The sequence below is a fragment of the Papio anubis genome, chromosome 20 (genome assembly GCF_008728515.1).
Source record: "Papio anubis isolate 15944 chromosome 20, Panubis1.0, whole genome shotgun sequence".
Taxonomy (NCBI): Eukaryota; Metazoa; Chordata; class Mammalia; order Primates; family Cercopithecidae; genus Papio; species Papio anubis.
This window is the reverse complement of record NC_044995.1, coordinates 30,910,835-30,934,106: the sequence shown is the minus strand read 5'-3', so window position 1 is coordinate 30,934,106 and position 23,272 is coordinate 30,910,835. Positions and strand designations below refer to the sequence as shown.

The window sequence follows — 23,272 nt, the reverse complement described above, 5'->3', positions numbered from 1 at the left end:
TAACCTGGTAGTCAATTATAATTTAACTGTTTATTTATTTATTTTTTTTTTTCTTGAAATGAAGTCTTGTAGCGTTGCCAGGGCTGGAGTGCAGTGGCATGATCTCAGATCACTGCAACCTCCACCTCCCAGGTTCCTGGCCATCTCAAACTCCTAAGCTCAGGTGATTCATTTGCCTGGGCCTCCCAAAAGTTCTGGGATTACAGGCGTGAGCCACTGCACCCAACCATAATTGCACATTTTAAAATAATTTTTATTTTAACCATAAAAATAACCCAGTAGGCAATAACAATTTATATATATATATATATATATATTTTTTTTTTTTCCTTGAGACAGAGCCTCACACTGTCACCTAGGCTGGAGTACAGTGGTGCGATCTCAGCTCACTGCAACCTCCACCTTTCAGGTTCCAGTGATTCTCCTGCCTCAGCCTCCTAAGTAGCTGGGATTACAGGTGCCTGCCACCACGCCCAGCTAATTGTTTGTACTTTTAGCAGAGACAGAGTTTCACTATGTTGGTCAGGCTGGTCTCGAACTCCTGACCCAGTGATCCACCCATCTCGGCCTCCCAAAGTGCTGGGATTACAGGCGTGAGCCACTGCACCTGGCCATAATTGTACATTTTAAAATAAGTAAAAGTGTAGAATTGGGTTGTTTGTAATACAAAGGAATAAGTGCTAGAGGTGATAGATACCACATGTATCACAATGTGATTATTATATATTGTATTTGTGTATCAAAATATGCCATATATGGCATAAGTATATACACTCATGTACCCACAAAAATTAAGAAAAATAAATTTAAATGATTAAAATAAGAATAAAAATTTAACCTATAAGAACAATATTCTTTAACTTATTTGCAGTTTGAAGCCACTGGCAAAAGAGATGACTACAGATGTTAGTCCATTATATTACCAAATAGTATACTACTACCATCTTTTACCTATGCCTTTTGGTAAGGTGGAAAAGGTTAACCTTTTTGGCATAATAACACTTCATTGAATGCACAATATTTACTATGTTAAAAATGTTGAAACAGTTACATTTACACATAATTTAAAAATTTTAAAATGTACTGCATTTTATTACATAAAAGCACAATTAGTACAACATACGAATATACTACTAGTTTTCTCATAATGCAAAAGAATATTACTCTTAACACCTTACTTGTGCGTCACTCAATAGTATAAGTTAACCACAAAGAACCTCTCCACTTAGATTTTCATCATACATCTTACATTTTAATACTCTTACTCATCCATAAAAAAGATAATTAATAATGCCCACCTAATGAAAAAGAATCTCTCATACCTCTGATGCGGCAACAAATGATGACATGTTTTCACAAGTCAATAAGAATGAAGAAACAGCAGAAAATAAAGAGTTACATCATTTGCTTTTCAAAAAATCTGTAATTTTTTCAAGAATGCATGATCTGAATATAGTTATTACTCTGCAAATCTTTTACTCCTAACACTATATACAAATAATTTTTCTACCGACTTTAGATTATTTTATATACTCAGAACTCTGATTTAGAATATTCAAAGTGTCAGTTCCTCATATATTTCTACTATAAATTCTGGTATTTACATAGACTTAAATTTGGATTGAATTTTTTTATTTTTACTACATCTTTGAAAATATATTTTAGTATAAACTCTGGTGTTTTCTAAGCTGTAGTTTTTGAAAAAGTCTTTCCCAAATTTATTACATTTGCAAGACAATTCTCCAATATAAATTCCCTGATGTTGAATAAAGTTTGAGCAACCCCTTCAGAGTTTTTCTCTAGTACAAAATGTGGACAATAAGATCTGATACAAGTAAAAGTACTACAACCTTCTTTATGTTTGTACTGTTCATCTTTAATATATTCTCCTTCACTTTAAAGGATATTTTCTGAAAGATCTTTTGACAGTAATTGCACTTATCATGCTTTTATTAAGCCTGAACTCTCTGGTGTTAAGATGTGAGCAGATACTGATGTCTTTTTCACAGTCTATATTTGTACAATTTTTCTCAAATATAAATGATTTTCTGTGCAATAAGATGTATTAGTTAAAAACTTTGCCACATTGTTCTCACTTGTAGAAATTTTTTCCAGTATATTACCTATAATCAAGTGTGACAACCATTTAAATACTTTGTTACATTCTCCACATTTCTAGGATTTCTCACTAATATGATTTCTTTTATGGTTAGAAAAGTTTGAGGTGTTGTCAGAAGCATTGCCACATCTTTCTTGTTTGTAGAGTTTCTCTCCAGTATGAATTATCTCATGTGTGTTAAGAACTGAGAACTAGTTAAAACCTTTGCCATATTTTTCACAATCATAGGGTTTCTCTCCAGTATGAATTTTCTTATGTTTAGTAAAACTTGACGACTGGTTAAAGGCTTTGTCACATTCTTCACTTTTGTAGGGTTTCTCTCCTGTATGAATTATTTTGTTCAATAAGGTTTGAGGACTTGTTAAAAGCTTTGCCACATTCTTCACAGTTGTACGGTTTCTCTCCATCATTAATTATGTTTAGTAGGAGTTGAGGACTGGATAAAGGCTTTACCACATTCTTCACATTTCTAAGATTTTTCTCCAGTATTAGTTATCTTATGTTTAGTAAGGTTTGAAAATTGGTTAAAAGCTTTGCCACATTTTTCACATTTGTACGGTTTTTCTCCAGCATGAATTATCTAATGTGTAACAAGCATTGAGGATTGGTTAAAAGGTTTGCCACATTTTTCACATTTGTAGGGCTTCTCTCAAGTATAAACTATCTTATGTGCAGTAAGTTGGACAAGCTAAAGGCTTTGCCACATTCCTCACGTTTGTAGGTTTTCTCTCTAGTATGAATTATCTTATGTTTAGTAATGGACGAGGATTTGTTAAAAGCTTTGCCACATTCTTCACATTTGTATAATTTCTCTCCTTTATGAATTATTTTATGTTTAGTAAGGTATAAGAATCAGTAAAAAGCTTTGAGACATTCTTCATATTTGTAGGGTTTCCTTCCAGCATGAATTATCTTATACGTAGGCGGGGTTGAGAAGTGGTTAAAAGCTTTGTCACATTCTTCACATTTGTAGGATTTCTCTATGGTATGAGTTCTCTTATGTTTAGTAAGGGATGAGAACTAATTAAAGCCTTTGCCACATTCTTCACATCTGTAGAATTTCTCTCCAATATGAATTATATTTAGTAAGGTATAAGAATCAATAGAAATCTTTGCCACATTCTTCACATTTGTAGGGTTTCTCTCCAGCATGAATTATCTTATGTGTAGTAAGGGTGAAGTTCTGATTAAAAGCTTTGCCACATTCTTTAGTAAGGGAAGAGGCTTTTGCCACATTCTTCACATTTGTAGAATCTCTTCAGTATGAATTCCAATATGAATTATCTTATGTCTACTAAGATGTGAAGACCGCCTAAAAGCTTTGCCACATTGTTCACATTTGTAGGGTTTGTCTCCAGTATGAATTAGCTTATGTTTAGTAAGGTTTGAGGAATGGTTGAAAGCTTTGCCACATTCTTCACATTTGCAGGGTTTCTTTCCAGTATGAATTATCTTATGAGTATTAAGGTTTGAGAATCGGTAGAAAGTTTTGCCACATTCTTCACATTTGTAGGGTTTCTCTTCAGTATGAATTATCTTATGTTTAGTAAGGGTTGAGAATATACTAAAGGCTTTGCCACATGATTCACATTTGTAGGGTTTCTGTCCACCATGAACATGCTTATGCCCAGCGAGGTGTGAGGACTGCTTAAAAGCTTTGCCACATTCTTCACATTTGTAGGGTTTTTCTCCAGTATGAGTTTTCTTATGTATACTAAGGATTGAAGATCGGTTAAAAGCTTTGCCACATTCTTCACATTTGTAGGGCTTCTCTTCAGTATGAATTATCTTATGTTTAGTAAGCGTTGAGAATTCACTAAAGGATTTGCCACATTCTTTACATTTGTAGGGTTTCTGTCCAGTATGAATTCTCTTATGTGTAGTAAGGTGTGAGGACCGATTAAAAGCTTTGCCACATTCTTCACATTTGTAGGGTTTTTCTCCAGTATGAATTATTTTATGTATAGTAAGGGTTGAAGATCGCTTAAAAGCTTTGCCACATTCTTCACATTTGTAGGGTTTTTCTCCAGTATGAATTATTTTACGTATAGTAAGGGTTGAAGATTGTTTAAAAGCTTTACCACATTCTTCACATTTGTAGGGTTTCTCTTCAGTATGAATTATCTTATGGTTAGTAAGGGTTGAAGATCGTTTAAAAGCTTTGCCACATTCTTCACATTTGTAGGGTTTCTCTTCTGTATGAATTATCTTATGTTTAGTAAGGATTGAGAATATACTAAAGGTTTTGCCACATTCTTCACATTTGTATGGTTTCTCTCCAGTATTAATTCTTTTATGTGTAGTAAGGTGTGAGGACTCCTTATAAGCTTTGCCATATTCTTCACATCTGTGGGGTTTCTCTTCAGTGTGAATTATCTTATGTTTAGTAAGGGTTGAGAAAACACTAAAGGCTTTGCCACATTCTTCACATTTATAGGGTTTTTCTCCAGTATGAATTATCTTATGTCTAGTAAGGGTTGAAGATCGGTTAAAAGCTTTGCCACATTCTTCACATTTGTAGGGTTTCTCTCCAGTATGAATTAACTTATGCCTAGTAAGGTGTGAGAATTGGTAGAAAGCTGTGCCACATTCTTCACATTTGTAGGATTTCTGTCCAGTATGAATTCTCTTATGTGTAGAAAGGTTTGAGTCCTGGTTAAAAGCTTTGCCACATTCTTCGTATTTGTAGGATTTCTTTCCAGTATGAACCCGCCTGTGTCTAGTAAGGGTTGAGAACCAGATAAACGCTTTGCCACATTCTTCACATTGGTAAGAATTCTCTTTAATATGAATTCTTTTATGCTGACGTAGGTGTAAAAGCAGGCAAAATGATTTGCCACATTTTTTACATTTGAAAGGTTTCTTTCTAGTATGTTTTGTGTTATGTCTATTTGAATTTAAAAATTTGTGGAAGACTTTCACATATTTATCACATTGAAGTATTTTTCTCTGGGTAGTTGTCAAACACAGGTTTAGTTCATTATAACCTTCTTTGTGCACATTACACTCATTCACACTTTTACAGCCTTTTCTTAACTGTAAATCCTTGTGTCCACATTTTACATATTCTCTCAGTATCACTTTTTGAAAAGAATCTTTAATGCCTGGCCCTGGGCAAAGGTCTTCAGCAAAATGAGAACATATAACTGAAAGAAATAAAAATATCAAATTACTCCACTTACTAGACTCAGATAAACATAGATTACAAATCTAACCTATAATATTATACAAACTACATAAACAAGATAGCATAGCAAAATACCAAAGGCTCTAATTCTTTATAGACATATGTATGTGACAAAAACATACTAACCAGAATACATCTGAGAAAAAATTATAAATGAGTTAAGTGTTTGAAGCACCCCAGGTGAGCACAAAGTGACACAGAAGGGAAGAGCTAAAGTTTGTTACATTCAGCCAACATGGCTATTCCAGGTCCCCAATATAACATAATGCCTTTAGAAGTAAATTGCCAGCCAGATGCAGGGGCTCAACCTGTAATCTCAGCTACTTGGGAGGCTAAGGTACCAGTGAACCAAGATCGCACCATTGCACTCCAGCCTGGGGAACAAAGCGAGAATAAATCTCAAAAAAAAAAAAAAGAAAAGAAAAGAAAAGAAAAGAAAAAAAGAAAAAAGAGGTAAATTGCCAACTTTTGATTTTTTTTAAAAAAGACAAGTAAAATGCTGGCTCAAACTTCTTTATTACTTCCTTGTCTGGGCTTTTCCAGACACTGGTTTCTGTCTCCTATGATACATAGTGCAAAAAGAAATGGTGCTTTACTTTGGAATGACAGTTTGAGTATGCTGAGACCAAAGGTAAATGTTACAGCAGTAGAGACACTGCAGTACCACAGAAAGAAAACAGGTGTAGCAAGTGATTACTGAGTATTAAGAAAAAAGATGACTAGGGGTCAGGCGCTGTGGCTCACGCACATAATCCCAGCACTTTGGGAGGCCTAGGCGGGTGGATCACGAGGTCAAGAGATTGAGACTATGCTGGCCGACATGGTGAAACCCCATCTCTACTAAAAATACAAAAATTAGCTGGGCATGGTGGCACTTATCTGTAGTCCTAGCTATTCAGGAGGCTGTGGCAGAAGAATCACTTGAATCTGGGAGGCAGAGGTTGCAGTGAACCGAGATCACACCACTGCACTCCTGCCTGGTGACAGACTGAGACTCCATTTCAAAAAAAAGACGAATAATTTCCTTTAACTAAAAAATAAACACAAAATTTCAGACAAGACAGACTGAAAGAACATGATCTTGAGAGATTCTCAGAATCTCTAACTCAGACAATTGTTCAAAGTATGCCAGGAGAAAGCCATATTACAAAGATTGTGACAGGTAACTTTTTAATGTTCAAATTTTGATAAAAGATTACAATGTGGCCAGGTGCAGTAGCTCACACCTGTAATCCCAGCACTGTAGGAGGCTGAGGTGGGCGGATCACCTGAAGTCAAGAGTTTGACACCAGCCAGACCAACATGGAGAAACCCTGTCTCTACTAAAAATACAAAATTAGTCTGGCATGGTGGCAGGCACCAGAAATCCCATCTACTCGAGAGTCTGAGGCAGGAGAATTGCTTGAACCTGGGAGGTAGAAGTTGTGGTGGGTGGAGATCATGCCATTGCACCCTAGCCTGGACAAGAAGAGCAAAACTCTGTATCAAAAAATAGATAAAATAAAATTTTGAGGAAGAAACAATAAAAAATGAAATAAACTGAGTAATACTCAATGAGTGAAATATGAGCACAGAGAACTATAGAAAATCAGAAAACTGGAAATAAGAAAAAAATATTTAAAATATTAGAAAAACAAATTATGGAGGTAAAAAATATAACAAAACTGAAAAATCTTGAAAAATGATGTAAAAATAAAAAAGCTCAACAAACAAACTGGGACACAAGCAAAGATATTTATATCAAACACATATGTAAGTACAATTGTAAAAGTCACAGAAAAGGGAATCTTGGGAGCTACAAGATAAAAGTGATGTGTTGGCTGGGTGCAGAGGCTCATGCCTGTAATCCCAGCACTTTGGGAGGCGGAGGTATGCCGATCACCTGAGTTTGGGAGTTCAAGACCAGCCTGACCAACATGGGGGAACCCGTCTGTACTAAAAACACAAACTTAGCTGGGTGTGATGATGCCTGCCTGTAATCCCAGCTACGTGGGAGGCTAAGGTTGGAGAACTGCCTGAACCAAGGAGGCAGGGGTTGCAGTGAGCTGAGATTGCACCATTGCACTTAGCCTGGGCAACAAGAGTGAAACTTCGTCTCAAAAAAAAAAAAAAGTGTTATTTGCAACAATACTCTTATGAGATAGCCAGTGGATTCTCAACAAAAATTTTGCAGGCCAGAAGGAGACTGTGTGAAATAGTCAAAGTTCTGAAAAAAATTAACTATCAAGTATTTATAATACCATCACCAAGTCTGTCCTGCAAAATAAAAAGAAAAAAAACCTTCAAAACTAACCAAATTCTAAAGAAGTATATTGGCACTGTCTTACATATAAAAGGTGCTGAAAGCAGTTGCTTCCAATGAAAATAACAAGACTCAACAAAACAAAATAAAATCGTATTAAAATACATTATTTTCTGGGAAAGATATGCACATACACAAAAACAAATTTCTTAGCACAAAAAATACATCTATATAGATACACAAAGCAAAATAAGAAAGAAGTAAAAGCATATCAAAATAAAAATAAAGACACAAAGAGAAAATGTGGGACAAAGATACAAGAATCAAATAGAACAATAAACATTAGTAAGTCTCTTTGTTTCAGAAAACTTTGTATCTGTACAGGCAGAAGAGATTATGATCACGTAGTACAGAAGCCTGTGTTGGTAAAGGAGACAAGTTCCTGCTACACATTCAGTGTCTGGGGTTGAGATAAGCCAGAAGTCTTCTAAGCACCTGTGTATATTCTTGGCCGAAAACTCTAGGGGCAAAGCTGTTGTGGGCACAATTCCGGAGGGTAAAACTTTGCCCTGGGAGAGGAGTGGCCATGTCAATTTTTAGTGGGTATGGTCAAGAGTGGGTCACAATCATGTGGGCACCAAAGTGGGGAGAGGAAATAAGTTCTCAGAATATTTTTACTCTCTTTTCCCTCTCTCCCTAGGAGACCAAGAATAACAGGACAATGTACAGTGTGACAGCCTGTGTGCAGAACAAAAGCTTCACTTCCCTCAGACACCTGAAGTCTCCCTCCAGCCCAGGCCTGTGATAGTTAATACTGAATGTCAACTTGATTGAAGGATGAAAAGTATTGATCCTGGATGTGTCTTTGAGGGTGTTGCCAAAGGAGATTAACATTTGAGTCAGTGGGTTGGGAAAGGCAGACCCACCCTTAATCTGGGTGGGAACCATCTAATCAGCTACCAGCACGACCAGGATATAAAAGCAGGCAGGAAAACATGAAAAGGTTACATTGGCCTAGCTTCCCAGCCTTCATCTTTCTCCTGGGCTGGATGCTTCCTTCCCTCAAACATTGCACCCCAAGTTCTTCAGTTTTGGGACTCAGACTGGCTCTTTTTGCTCCTCAGCTTGCAGACGGCCTATAGTGGGACCTTGTGATCATGTGAGTTAATACTAAATGAACTCCCCTTTGTACATATATATCCATCCTATTAGTTTTGTCCTTCTAGAGAACCCAAACACAAGGCCCCTGTGGTAGCTCTCGTCTGACAAAAAAAGTTGTAGTTTGCTGAACACCAATCAATTATCCAACACCAACTGGCTGTCCAACAACTCAATTCTGACACCACCCAGAGTCAACACAGAATCCACAAGTTCAGGACTCAGTCCCACAACACTGTCCCAACTGCAGATGCCAGTCACATGGCTCTGGATAACCATCTTTATTTCTGAACTACTGCTAACAAGCCAAGGTCTTCCACATCTTCCTCCTCAAGTTCAATAATTTGATAGGCTACTCAGAGAACTCAGCAAAACACTAAACTTACATGTTGGGAACAGGCCCCCCAAAATCTGGCCATAAACTGGCCATAAACAAAATCTCTGCAGCACTGTGACATATTCATGATGGCCATAACGCCCAAGTTGGGAGGTTGTGGGTTTACCAGAATGAGGGCAAGGAACACCTGGCCCACCCAGGGTGGAAAACCGCTTAAAGGCATTCTTAAACCAGAAACAATAGCATGAGCGATCTGTGCCTTAAGGACATGCTCCTGCTGCAGATAACTAGCCTAACCCATCTCTTTATTTCAGCCCATCCCTTCATTTCCCATAAGGGATACTTTTAGTTAATCTAATATCTATAGAAACAATTCTAATGACTGGCTTGCTTTTAATAAATATGTAGGTAAATCTCTGTTTGGGACTCTCAGCTCTGAAGGCTGAGGCCTGTGATTTCCACTTCACACCTCTATATTTCTGTGTGTCTTTAATTCCTCTAGCGCTACTGGGTTAGGGTCTCCCCAACAGAGGTAGTCTCAGTAAGTTGCGTCCATCATGGGGGCTCGAATCCAGGTTGAAGGGTCACTGGAACAACGACTGGAGAATGTGGAACTAAGCTGGATGACACCCAAGTACTCTTAAAACAATTCCCATGGTGACTAAGAAGGGGAGCTTGGAAGCATCAAGGTAACAATGGGACAAGTGTGGGCCCTGGTTCCTTCCTCCTTCTAACTTTTCCACACTGATAATGAGGAGGAAGGAGAGTATAACGAAGTAACAGAAGAGGTTATACACCAGGTTTATTTGCCAGCTAAAGTGGCACAGGAGGGAGAGGTTCATCCCTACCCTTCTGCACCCCCTCATTTATTATTTTGAAGAAAAAGAGTGGCCTGACCCTCCAGATCCTTCTTTTCTGGAGGACACTGGGCAAAAACTAGTTGCCATAGTAACTGTTCGAGCAGTGCCTTGAGCCACCACTCTTAATTCTCTTCAGGCAGGAATTCAGCAAGCTAGACGAGAGGGTGATAGAGAGGCTTGGCAGTTCCTTGTTAGAATACACCCCTCAGGTCAACAGGGAAATATAGCTACATTTGAGCCTTTTCCTTTTAAAATACTCTGGAGTTTAAACAAGCTATTAATCAGTATGGACCAGGTTCTCCTTTTGTAATGGGACCGTTAAAGAATATTGCTGTTTCCAGTCGGATGATTCCTACTAACTGGGATACTCTTACTCGAGATTTTCTAACTCCTGCTCAGTTCTTACAATTTAAAACTTGGTGGGCAGATGAAGCTTCCATTCAGGCTGCTCGCAATGCCCAGGCCCAACCTCAAGTTAATATAACTGCAGACCAACTTTTGGGGTTTGATGGCTGGGTTGGTTTAGATGCACAAGTGGTCATGCAGGATGGCGCCATAGAACAGCTTAGAGGAGTGTGTATTAGAGCTTAGGAAAAAAATCACTTCATGTGGAGAAAAATACGCTTCCTTTAGTGCTGTTAAACAGGGACCAAAAGAAACATACATGAACTTTATAGCTTAGTTACAGGAGTCTCTTAAAAAGGTGATTGCAGATTTGGCTGCTCATGATATAGTATTGCAGATATGACTTTTCAACAATGCTAACCCCGATTGCCAGGCTGCTGTGCGACCTATCAGAGGGAAAGCACATTTAGTTGATTATATCAAGGCCTGTGATGGTATCAGAAGTAATCTGCATCAGTCCTCAGCCCCAGGCTCAAAACTCCCTGAGCCTAGAGTGGATAAAGGAAATACTCCATTTCCTGGAGCTTGTTTTAACTGTGGGAAGCATGGTCATACTAAAAAAGAATGTAGAAAAAATCAGCGAGTCAGGCCTCCAGATAGGGGAAAAAAGGAAACTGCTGATCCTGAAATATGTCCAAAATCTAAAAAAGGAAAACATTGGGTTAATCACTGTCACTCTAAGTTTGATAAAGATGGGAATCAGATTTTGGGAAATGCCATGAGGGGCCCATCACAGGCCCCGTTAAAAACTGGGGCATTTCCAACTCGGGCCATTCCCTCATCCCTGTACATTGTCTGTCCCCCGCCACAGCTGGTATTGCTGCAGTAGATTTATGCTGCACAAAAGCTGTGAGCCTTCTGCCTGGGGAACCCCTGCAAAAGCTCCCAACAGCAGCAGTCTGTGGACCTTTGCCAGCGGGTACAATAGCATTACTTCTAGGAAGGTCTAGTTTAAAAGGGGGACAAATATATACAGGTTTAAAAGGGGTACAAATACATACAGGAGTCATTGATTCAGATTACAACGGGGAAATTCAAATTGTTATATCTACTTCTGTCCCCCAGAAAGCACAGCCAGGAGAGCGCATAACACTGCTCCTGATTGTGCCGTATGTGAAAATGGGAAAAAGCAAAATTAAATGAACAGGAGGATTTGGAAGCACAAATAAACAAGGCAAAGCAGCTTATTGGGTAAATCAAATTACTGATAAACATCCTACCTGTGAAATAACTATTCAGGGAAAGAAATGCAAAGGTTTGGTAGATACAGGAGGGGACATTTCAATTTATGGGGAAGAGATTTATTACAACAATGGGGAGCACAAGTTCTAATTCTGGAACAATTATATAGCCCTCAAAGTCAACATACAATGCATGAAATGGGGTATGTCCCTGGTATGGGCCTAGAAAAAAATTTTGCAAGGTTTGGAAAAACCACTTCAAGCAGAAAGACAAAGTTCCCACCAAAGATTAGGATATCATTTTTGATGGTAGCCATTGTTAAGCCTCCAGAACCTATACCTTTAAAATGTTTACCAGATAAGCCAATTTGGATAGAACAATGGCCGCTAAGTAAAGAGAAACTGGAGGCTTTAGAGAAATTAGTTACCGAACAATTAGAAAATGGGCACATAGCTCCAACATTTTCCCCTTGGAATTCTCCAGTTTTCGTAATTAAGAAAAAATCAGGTAAATGGAGAATGTCAACTGACTTAAGAGCCATCAATTCAGTTATATAACCTATGGGAGCATTACAGCCAGGACTGCCTTCTCTTGCTATAATTCCAAAATTTGGCCTTTAATAGTCATAGATTTAAAAGACTGCTTCTTTACTATCCCTTTAGCTGAGCAAGACTGTGAACGGTTTGCATTTACAATTCCTGCAGTAAACAACCTGCAGCCTGTTAAGCGTTTTCATTGGAAGGTGTTGCCACAAGGTGATGTTAAACAGTCCAACCATTTGCCAGACATATGTAGGGCAAGTAATTGAACCTACTCATAAAAAATTTTCAGTGTTACAGTATTCATTATATGGATGATATACTTTGTGCTGCCCCTACTTGAGAAATATTACTCCAATGTTACAATCACTTGCAAAATTTGATTTCTTGTGCTGGTTTAATTATAGCTCCTGACAAAATTCATACTACTACTCCCTACTCCTACTTGGGGACCTCAGTAAATGACACTACCATTGTGCCACAGAAACTAACCATACGTAGGGATCAATTGAAAACATTAAATGACTTTCAAAAAAATTACCAGGGGACATTAATTGGATATGACCTGCTCTAGGCATTCCTACCTATGCCATGAGTAATCTGTTTTCTATCCTTAGAGGAAAGCCTAGTCTCACTAGCCCTCGTCAATTAACAAAGGTCAGGCTGAGGGAGAGTTACAACTAATTGAGAAGCAAGTTCATAAAGCTCAAAATAATAGAATAGATCCGGAGAAGACTCTAGATTTGCTGATTTTTTCAACTCAGCATTCACCTACTGGTGTTATTGTCCAAGAACAGGACTTAGTAGAGTGGCTTTTTCTTCCACATACTAATTCATGGACTGTAACTCCTTATTTAGATCAAATCACTACTATGATAGAGATTGGGAGAACTTGGATTGTTAAATTACATGGATATGATCCTGGAAAAGTTATTATCCCTCCCATGAAGGCACAAATACAGCAAGCTTTTATAAACAGTCTTACTTGGCAAACCCATTAAGCTGACTTTGTGGGTATTGTTGATAATCATTTTCCTAAAACAAAATTGTTTCAGTTTTTGAAATTAACTGGATTATCCCTAAAATAACTAAATGTAAACCAATTGAAGGTATTGAGAATGTTTTTACAGATGGGTCTAGTAATGGTAAAGCTTCTTATTCTGGCTCAAAAAGTAAAGTTTTGCAGATGCCCTATACTTCAGCTCAAAAAGCAGAGCTTGTAGCAGTAATTGAGGTATTGATTGCTTTTGATATGCCTATTAATGTGATTTCTGATTCTTCATACATGGTTCATTCTACACAGTTAATTGAAAATGCTCAGTTATGATTTCATACAGATGAACAACTGATGACTTTATTTACCCAAATGCAAACAGCAGTTAGGAGTAGAATGCACCCTTTTTACATCACTAACATTAGGGCTCATACACCTCTTCCAGGACCTTTGACTGAAGGGAATCAAATGGCTGATCGCCTAGTTGCTAATGCAATATCTAATGTTAGACACTTTCACAATTTAACCCATGTTAATGCCTCTGGTCTCAAACGCAGATACAGCATTACCTGGAAAGAAGCTAAAGTTATTATCCAGCAATGCCCAACTTGCCAAATGGTACATTCCTCATCTTTTACAGGAGTTGTTAATCCTCGAGGATTGGAAACTCTCTTTGGCAAATGGATGTCACACATGTTCCCTCATTTGGGAGACCAGCTTATGTACATGTGTGGATACCTTTTGTCATTTTGTCTGGCCTACATGCCAATCAGGAGAGTCTTCTGCCTGTGTTAAACATCACCTTTTGCAGTGCTTTGCGGTGATGGGCATTCCAGCTTCTATTAAAACAGATAATGCCCCAGGCTACACTAGCCAAGCTACAGCTACATTTTTCTCTATGTGGAATATTAAACACATTACTGGTATCCCATACAATTCTCAAGGACAAGCCATAGTGGAAAGAATGAATCTTTCCCTAACACAGCAGTTGCAGAAGCAGAGGGGGAAAAATAGAGAATAGGGAACCCCACAGATGCAACTGAATCTAGCATTATTAACTTTAAATTTTTTGACCCTGCCCAAAGGCCAGATGTTATCAGCAGCTGAACAGCATCTACAGAAACCAGCTGCAAAGACAGAAGCAGAACTGATTTGGTGGAGATAGCCGATAACAAAAAGTTGGGAAATAGGTAAAATAATAACTTGGGGTAGAGGTTATGCTTTTGTTCCTCCAGGCCAAAATCAATAGCCAATTTGGATATCATCAAGACACCTGAAACTTTTATCAGGAGCCAGATGCTGAGGAAGAGATTCTGGGAAGATCCTGAGGACCCCCCGGTTCCAGCCATGTCGAGACTGATGCTGAGGAAGACCCCTAGTGTCACAAGCAACACCCGTTGAACACAGCCACCCACCTTGGGACAGATCAAGAAGCTGTCATAGATGGCAGAAGAAAACCTGAGTAAAGTGGGACAACCAGTCACAATGAGTAATTTAGTGGTAGCTATGATAGCAGTTATCACCATTGCTGTGAGTATTCCTTCAACAAGGGCTGACACAGAGAACAATTATACTTATTGGGCACATTTATCTATCTTGGCTGGTAATAATGCCTGGATGTAATCACTCTATGACGCAGTTACACATGCTTTCTGATCTCAGTATTTACCACAATAAATCTGCTCCTATAATTGAGGAATACTGCCCTCAAAAACCTATTTGTAAACAAAATAGAACCTGACCAGAAAAAATGAACGTACTTCTTTAAAAAGATTGCATTGCAGAATGGGCAGAGGTGCTGCACAACGATTCCTATGGAATCATTATTAACTCGTCCCCTAAGGGGATGTTTAGCTTAAATTACACCTCTCAGTCTGTGTGCCATGGCCACACTATGTTCAGCTGATCTGAACAAAAGGTCAGATGGTAGAAATGATAAGAAGTAGAGCAAGAGTTCCTATTATCTGGAACCATGGTGGTATAGTGGCACCTCAACCTCAAATTATATGGCCCACTGTAGGAGCTAAACACAAGGATTTGTGGAAACTATTAATAGTTCTTAATAAGATCAAAGTTTGGGAAAGAATACAAAAGCATCCAGAAAGACACTCTACAGACTTATCTTTGAATACTGCAAAATTAAAAGAACAAATATTTAAAGCATCCCAGGCACACCTGGACCTTACTGCCAAGAACTACAGGGCTTAAAGGAGCTGCAGACAGATTAGCAGCTAGTAACCCATTAAAATGGACAAAAACACTCGGAAGCTCTGTGAGTTCAATGATTGTGCTTTTAATCTGTGTTGATAGTCTGTAGTTATGGATCCTGACTCCTGCAAGAAGTAGCTCACCGTGACAAAGCTGCCTTTGCCTTTATCGATTTGCAAATCAAAGAAGGGGGACATGTTGGGAACAGGCCCCCCCAAAATCTGGCCATAAACTGGCCCCAAAACTGGCCATAAACAAAATCTCTGCAGCACTGTGACATGTTCATGATGGCCATAATGCCCACGCTAAGGTTGTGGGTTTACCAGAATGAGGGCAAGGAACACCTGGCCTGCCCAGGGCAGAAAACCGGTTAAAGGCATTCTTAAACCACAAACAATAGCATGAGCAATCTATGCCTTAAGGACATGCTCCTGCTGCAGATAACTAGCCAAACTCATCCCTTTATTTCAGCCCATTCCTTCATTTCCTATAACGGATACTTTTAGTTAATCTAATATCTATAGAAACAAACCTAATGACTGGCTTGCTGTCAATAAATACATGGGTAAATTTCTGTTCAGGTGAGACTGAAGGCTATGAGACCCCTGATTTCCCACTTCACACCTCTATATTTCTGTGTGTGTGTCTTTAATTCCTCTAGCGCCTCTGGGTTGGGGTCTCCCCAGTTGAGCTGGTCTCAGTAGTATAAAATAGAAAAAAAAAAGTACGAATATATAGAAATAAAACGACACACCCTTCAGCATGCTCTTGTTCAAAATTTGAAATATTTTGAAGATGTCCATAATGCTCAATGTAATCTACAGATATAATGCAATGTGAGATTGAGGGAGGAGAATCGCTTGAAACCAAAAGGCGGAGGATACAGTAAGCCGAGATTCAGCCACCGCACTCTAGCCTGGGCAAAAGAGCGAAACTCCATCTCAAAAAAAAAAAAAGCCTGTAATCCCAGCACTTTGGGAGGCTGAGATGGGCGGATCACGAGGTCAGGAGATCGAGACCATCCTGGCTAACATGGTGAAACCCCGTGTCTACTAAAAAAAAGAATACAAAAAAACTAGCCAGGCGACGTGGCGGGCGCCTGTAGTCCCAGCTACTCGGGAGGCTGAAGCAGGAGAATGGCATAAGCCCAGGAGGCGGAGCTTGCAGTGAGCTGAGATCCGGCCACTGCACTCCAGCCTGGGCGACAGAGCCAGACTCCGTCTTAAAAAAACAAAAACAAAACAAAACAAAAAAAATTACAATAGTGCAGTTTTATTGCAAAAACATTAACTTTTTCTTTTTTTTTGAAATGGAGTCTCACTCTGTCACCCAGGCTGGAGTGCAGTGGAGCAATCTCAGCTCACTGCAACCTCCGCATCCCGGGTTCAAGCAATTCTTCTGCCTCAGCCTCCGAGTAGGTGGGACTACAGGCACGCGCCACCACACCCTACTAATTTTTCGTATTTTAGTAGAGACGGGGTTTCACTTTGCTGCCCAGGCTGGTTGTGAACTCCTGAGCTCAGGCAATCTGCCTGCCTCAGCCTCCCAAAGTGTTGGGATCACAGGTGTAAGCCAGCGCACCCGGCCTGCTTAACATTTTATAATTTGATTATAAACTATAACTCGTAAAACACTCATAAAAAAGAACAAAGAGACATTATACTTTCTGATTTCAAAACACATTAAAAGCTGCAATAACAAAAACAGTGTGATATTTACACAAAAATAAAAAGATGAAAGAACAGAGAGCCCAGAAATGAAGCCTTCTGTATATGATTAGATGATCTTTTGCAAAGTTGCCATGAACGCACAATAGAGAAAAGATAATCTTCTCAAAAAATGTTAAAAACAACATCAACACTGATGAAATAAAGTTACATCATTTTTTAAAACTATATACAAAAAGTTTACAAAAAAAATACATAGACATGCAGCCAGGCGTGGTGGCTCATGCCTGTAATCCCAGCACTTTGGGAGGCCAAGGTGGGTGGATCACCCGAAGTCAGAAGTTCCAGACCAGCCTGACTAACATAGAGACCAACTTTTAGTCTCTACTAAAAATACAAAATTAGTTGGGCGTGGTTGTGCTTGCCTGTAATCCCAGCTACTTGGGAGGCTGAGGGAGGAGAATTGCTTGAACCTGGAAGACTGAAGTTGCCATGAGCCGAGATCGTGCCATTGCATTCCAGCCTGGGCAACAAGAATGAAACTCCATCTCAAAAACAAAAACAAAACCAAAAAAACTTAGACATGAAAAAATAACAAATCTCTTAAAAAAACGAGATGATATGGGTCTTGGCACCATTTTCTTAGATATGATATTAAATGCATGAATTACAAAGAAAAAAACAGAAAAATGTAACTACACTATACTTGAAAATTTCTGCACATTAAAAAAAAATTCAATTGAGGGAAAATGCCTTCTAGGAAATAGGTGAAAATATTTGCAAATCATATGTGATAGGAGTTAATATTCATAATATATGAACAACTCTTAAAACTGAATAATGCTAAATTGATTTAGAAATGAGCAATTGAACAAAATTTTCATCAGAAAAGATACACATATAGAAAAAGAGCATTTGAAATGACACAGAACATTTCTCTACTTTGTACAGAAACACATGAAAATAACAGTGAAAAACAAAATTGCCTCACATCCATAACAATGGCCACTATAAATTTTTTAAGCACACCAAATCTGCTGATGATGCAATAAAAATGAAACCTATATTGTTAGTAGAAAACAAAGATACAGTCATTATTTTAAAATGTTATGTTTCTCAAATAATTAAAAATTGAATTATCAAATACAGCAATCTCATTTATGAATTTATAGTCAAAATATGAAACACAAGACCTGGAAGACCTATCAGAACATCCATGTTTATTGTACCCATATTCACAAAAGCCAAAGGGCTAAAGCAACTCAGATGTCTCTTGATTTATAAACACATCAAAAGTGTTGCATATATATATATACAATAAAATATTACTCAGTTTTAAAGAAGACATTATCACATTTTATGATAAACTTTCCAAATGTCACCTATATGTCAGAAACGAAATGATGGATACCGTATGATTCCACTTATATAAGATATCTTAAGTAGTCACACTTATAAAAAGAGAAATTGGAAGGGTGTTTGTCAAGCCTGGGGAGAGGGTAAATGCGTTGTGGTTACCTAATGGGTACTGGGTTTTAGTTTCACAAGATGTAAAACTTTTAGAAGTCTTTTGCGTAACTATGTGAATATACTTAACATGCCTGAAATATATAGCTTCCTTTTGAGATAGGGTCTCACTCTGACACCCAAGCCGAAGTGAAGTGGCACAATTAAGGGTCACTTCAGCCTCAAACTTGTCCAGGCTCAAGTAATCCTCCCCTCTCAATCTCCCAAGTAGCTGGGACCACCAGTGCACACCACCATGCCTGGCTACTTTTTAAAAATTTTTGTAAAGAGGGAATCTTCATGTGTTGCCCAGGCTGGTTCATATGGTGCCCAGGCTGGTCTGAAACTTTTGGGCTCAAGTGATCTTCCTGTTTTGGACTCCCAAATTTCTGAAATTACACATGTGAGCCACCCACATGTTGGGCCCTGAAATGTACACTTAAATAGATTTAAGATGCTAAATTTTATGTGTTTTTACACCAATTAATTTTCTAACCAAAAAACTGAAAAAAACAAGGAATTATAAATCTTTTCAAAAATTACCTTCGAATCACAGAAGTGTTTCTCTTACACAAAGGAAATATATATTCATGATTAAACAAATCATGAAAACAAGAAATGGTGAAAATATTTACATGACTACTCACTTAGACAAGATAAAACCACCACTGAAAATCAGCTAAGAAAGAATATATACAAGAGGCAGAGCGCAGTGGCTCATGCCTGTAATCCCAGCACTTTGGGAGGCTGAGGCGGGCAGATCACGAGGTCAGGAGATCGAGACCATCCTGGCTAACATGGTGAAACCCCCTCTCTACTAAAAATACAAAAAATTAGCCAGATGTGGTTGCAGATGCCTGTAGTCCCAGTTACTTGGGAGGCTAAGGCAGGAGAATGATGTGAACCTGAGAGGCAGAGATTGCAGTGAGCTGAGATTGCGCCACTGCACTCCAGCTTGGGCAACAGAGCGAGACTCCACCTCAAAAAAAAAAAAGAAAGAAAGAAAGAAAGAATATATATAAGACAAGCCATAACCAATATTGGGGTCATATTTATAGATAAACACACATATATGATTGTGACAGACATATGGCTGATTTATCTTTTAATTAAACCTCACATCGACATAAAGTATAGAGACAGAATTGCAAATTGACTAAAATTGTAATACATAAAACAACCAAAAACCATGATAAGCTGATATTAAGAAACCTACACTAAAACACCACTAATATGAAACTGCACAACAATAAGAGACATGTTTACTCAATTTGGTGTGCAACATTAATGTACCATTAAGAAAGAATTTGTCTGACTACAGTGTTTGACTGTAAGTGTATACTCATCAAAGGCAGGTATTTTGAATAACTGGCAGTAAAATTTCAGAGAATATGCAGTATAATTATAAATAAAATATTCTGATGCGAAACTTCTAACAAGCATTTACAAGAAACGAGTGGCTGGACGCGGTGGCTCATGTCTGTAATCCCAGTACTTTGGGAGGCCAAGGCGGGCGGATCACCTGAGGTCAGGAGTTCGAGACCAGCTTAGCCAACATGGTGAAACCCAGTCTCCACTAAAAACACAAAAAAATTAGCTGGGAGTGCTGGCAGGCACCTGTAATCCCAGCTACTCAGGAGGCTGAGGCAGGAGAATCGCTTGAACTAGGGAGGCAGAGGTTTTGATGAGCTGAGATCATACCATTGCATTCCAGCCAGGTGACAGAGCGAGACTCCTGTCTCAAAAAAAAAAAAAAAAAATTGGGAATTACAACTACCCAAGCCTCTTGCAACAAGACAACGAAATGTGGACCCTAGTGCAGAACCAGCAGCCTTGCAACCAAGTTACAACCCCACTCCACTACAAACCCAGGGGGTATCCCAGAACCCTGGGGACCCAAGAAAAGATCTCTACCTCCTGAAATTAGTTTATGAAAACTTAAGGAGTTGTTTGCTGTTTCAAATTCACAGATACCAATAGTAAACTCTATTGTGCCCATTGTCAATGCTTCTATTTTAACATAGCACTGGAAGTATGTGGCAGAATAATGAAAAAAAAAATTTTTTTTAAGCCATTGAAACTGAAGACAAATAAGTAAAAAGTTGCTGTTTGAGGAATATATAATCTTACACATAAAAAACCATAGTACACTGAAATTTGTTTAAACTAATAAATACACTCAGTAAATTAACAAAATATAAAATTAACATAAACGTATGTTATTGTTCTATGCACTTAAAACAAGCTATTGGATACAATAGAAATTTAAAAAGTTTTATTAGGCCAGGCATGGTGGCTCACACCTGTAATCCCAGCACTTTGGGAGGCCAAGGCGGGTGGATCATGAGGTCAGGAGATCGAGACCATCCTGGCTAACATGGCGAAACCTTGTCTCTACTAAAAATACAAAAAAATTAGCCAGGCATGGTGGCTGGTGCCTGTAGTCCCAGCTACTCGAGCAGCTGAGGCAGCAGAATGGCAAGAACCCAGGAGGCGGAGCTTGCAGTGAGCGGAGATCACATCACTGCACTCCAGCCTGGGCAACAGAGTGAGACTCCATCTCAAAAAAAAAAAAAAAATTTATTCTTTTTAATTTTTTTTTTTTTTTTGAGACACAGTCTTGCTCTGTGGCCCAGGCTGGAATGTAATACAGTGATCTTGGCTCACTGCAACCTCTGCCTCCCTGGTAAAAGTGATTCCCCTGGTTCAGCCTCCTGAGTAGCTGGGATTACAAGTGCTCACCGCCACACCCAAATAATTATTTATATTTTCAGTAGAGACAGGGTTTCACCATATTGGCAAGACTGGTCTCAAACTCCTGAACTCAAGTGATCCACCTGCCTCAGCCTCCCAAATTGCTGGGATTACAGGCCCCAGCCACCGTGCCAACCAAGAAAACAATCTTTTTAAAAATATAAATAAAATAATTAATTTCTGAGAACAAATTTAACCCAAGAGACAAAAAATCTTAACAATGAAAGATATAAATCAATAAAAGAAATTAGGGAAGACACAAATAAATTTGAAAATATTTCATATTTATGGATTGAAAAAATAAATACTGTTAAAGTACTATATTCTCTAAAGTAATCTACAGATTCAGCAAACTTCCTATCAAAATTCCAGTAGCATGTTTTCTTATAGTAATGAAAACTACAATTCTAAAATTTACAAAAAACTACAATAAACTTCAAATAGCCAAATTAATTATGAGAAAAAAAAACAGAGGGACATCATACTTTATAATTTCAAACTATATTTCCAGAATATACTAACAAGAATAGGATGGAATGTTCAGAAAATTAACATAAAAACCAATAGAACAGAGACCACTACCCTCACACATTTTAGAAATGATGCAAAAAGAGAACTAATAAAATAGTTTAACATAAGTTTCTCAAAATCATGCAGATGCAGATATTTGTGTGTCTCCCAAAACAATGGAAAAGCAGTCAGATTGTGCAGTCTCTTATATGCCATGAAGAGGATTTTCGCTCTCACTGTAAACTTAAAGGAGTATCAATGAAGAGGAAGTAGAATCCTTAGAGAATTTAAAAGCATAAGACAGAAGATGGCCCTATGTGAGAACAAAAACAACAACAACAAAAATATATATACCTCAGGCTTCCGGGAAACTCTTTGCTTTGGAACACAGCTTCCCAAATCAGCAGGACAGATTTGGTGATGGTATTATATTCACTTGATAACTATTTTCTTTTCTTTTTTTTTTTGAGATGAAGTCTTGCTTTTGTCCCCCAGGCTGGAGTGCAGTGGTGCGATCTCGGCTCACTGCAACCTCTGTCTCCCGGTTCAAGCAATTCTCTTGCCTTAGCCTCCTGAGGAGCTGGGATTACAGGCACCTGCCACCACGCCTGGCTAATTTTTCTATTTTTAGTAGAGACAGAGTTTACACCATGTTGGTGTAAAACAGTCTGGTCTCGAACTCCTGAGCTCAGGCGACCCACCGGCCTCGGCCTCCCAAAGTGCTGGGATTACAGGCGTGAGCCACTGCGCCTGGCAGGGACTGGCTTTTTTTTTTTTTTTAATCTTTCAACCTTTCATCTATGTCAACTGTTTCATTCACTCTCACCTACCTGGGGGTTTCACTACCATACTGTGTCTCTTCATATTCCAGGGATCTTTTCCTTGCTCCAGACAGGTGATCAGATTTGGCTTAGAGACATCAATACCTGCTTTATTAAAAATAAATAACATGAATCTTGCCCGTATTCTCTAACTGCCTACCTAGTACCATGCTTAATAAAGAGGATGTAATAGAATATTCTAGAAAATTTATCCCAAAATACTATTTAATGACAGAAAGTTCTTAACATTTAGAAAATATTTTAAATTTGTAGGTGCTTAATTTCACCACCCAGTATTCATGGATAAAAAATTAGTGGTGGCGGCCGGGCGCGGTGGCTCAAGCCTGTAATCCCAGCACTTTGGGAGGCCGAGACGGGCGGATCACGAGGTCAGGAGATCGAGACCATCCTGGCTAACACGGTGAAACCCTGTCTCTACTAAAAATTGCAAAAAACTAGCCGGGCGAGGTGGCGGGTGCCTGTAGTCCCAGCTACTCGGGAGGCTGAGGCAGGAGAATGGCGTGAACCCGGGAGGCGGAGCTTGCAGTGAGCTGAGATCGCACCACTGCACTCCAGCCTGGGTGACAGAGCAAGACTCCATCTCAAAAAAAAAAAAAAAAAAAAAAAAATTAGTGGTGGCATATAGATTTTAACATATGGGCAACAATATTTTATACCACTAAATTTCTGAAATTATCACTACTCTAGAGTGAAGGATATAGACCAGCTCAGAAATGTAAAAAGATCAGGCCAAGATAAAACATCCCGAAGAATTTTTTTACA

At 38.5% G+C, this 23,272-nt stretch overlaps 2 protein-coding genes across 5 annotated transcripts in view; one reads left to right on the top strand and one right to left on the bottom strand.

Annotated features, from left to right (window-relative positions):
* Positions 1-23,272, top strand: part of LOC101014153 (zinc finger protein 708) — a 702,618-nt gene that overhangs the window by 514,559 nt on the left and 164,787 nt on the right. The gene's annotated exons all lie outside the window — the stretch shown is intronic.
* LOC103880005 (zinc finger protein 493-like) overlaps positions 1,068-23,272 on the bottom strand; it is a 31,190-nt gene continuing 8,985 nt past the window's right edge. For 2 of the 4 annotated variants that reach the window (XM_031660323.1, XM_031660324.1), the window contains 2 exons: positions 22,499-22,597; positions 1,068-5,265 (listed from right to left, as the gene is read on the bottom strand). In XM_031660323.1, coding sequence (XP_031516183.1) covers positions 3,359-5,265; positions 22,499-22,597 — 2,006 coding nt within the window. In that variant the 3' untranslated portion in view covers positions 1,068-3,358. The remainder of the gene's footprint in view (positions 5,266-22,498; positions 22,598-23,272) is intronic. The other 2 variants (XM_017952800.3, XM_017952803.3) reach the window with 1 other exon arrangement.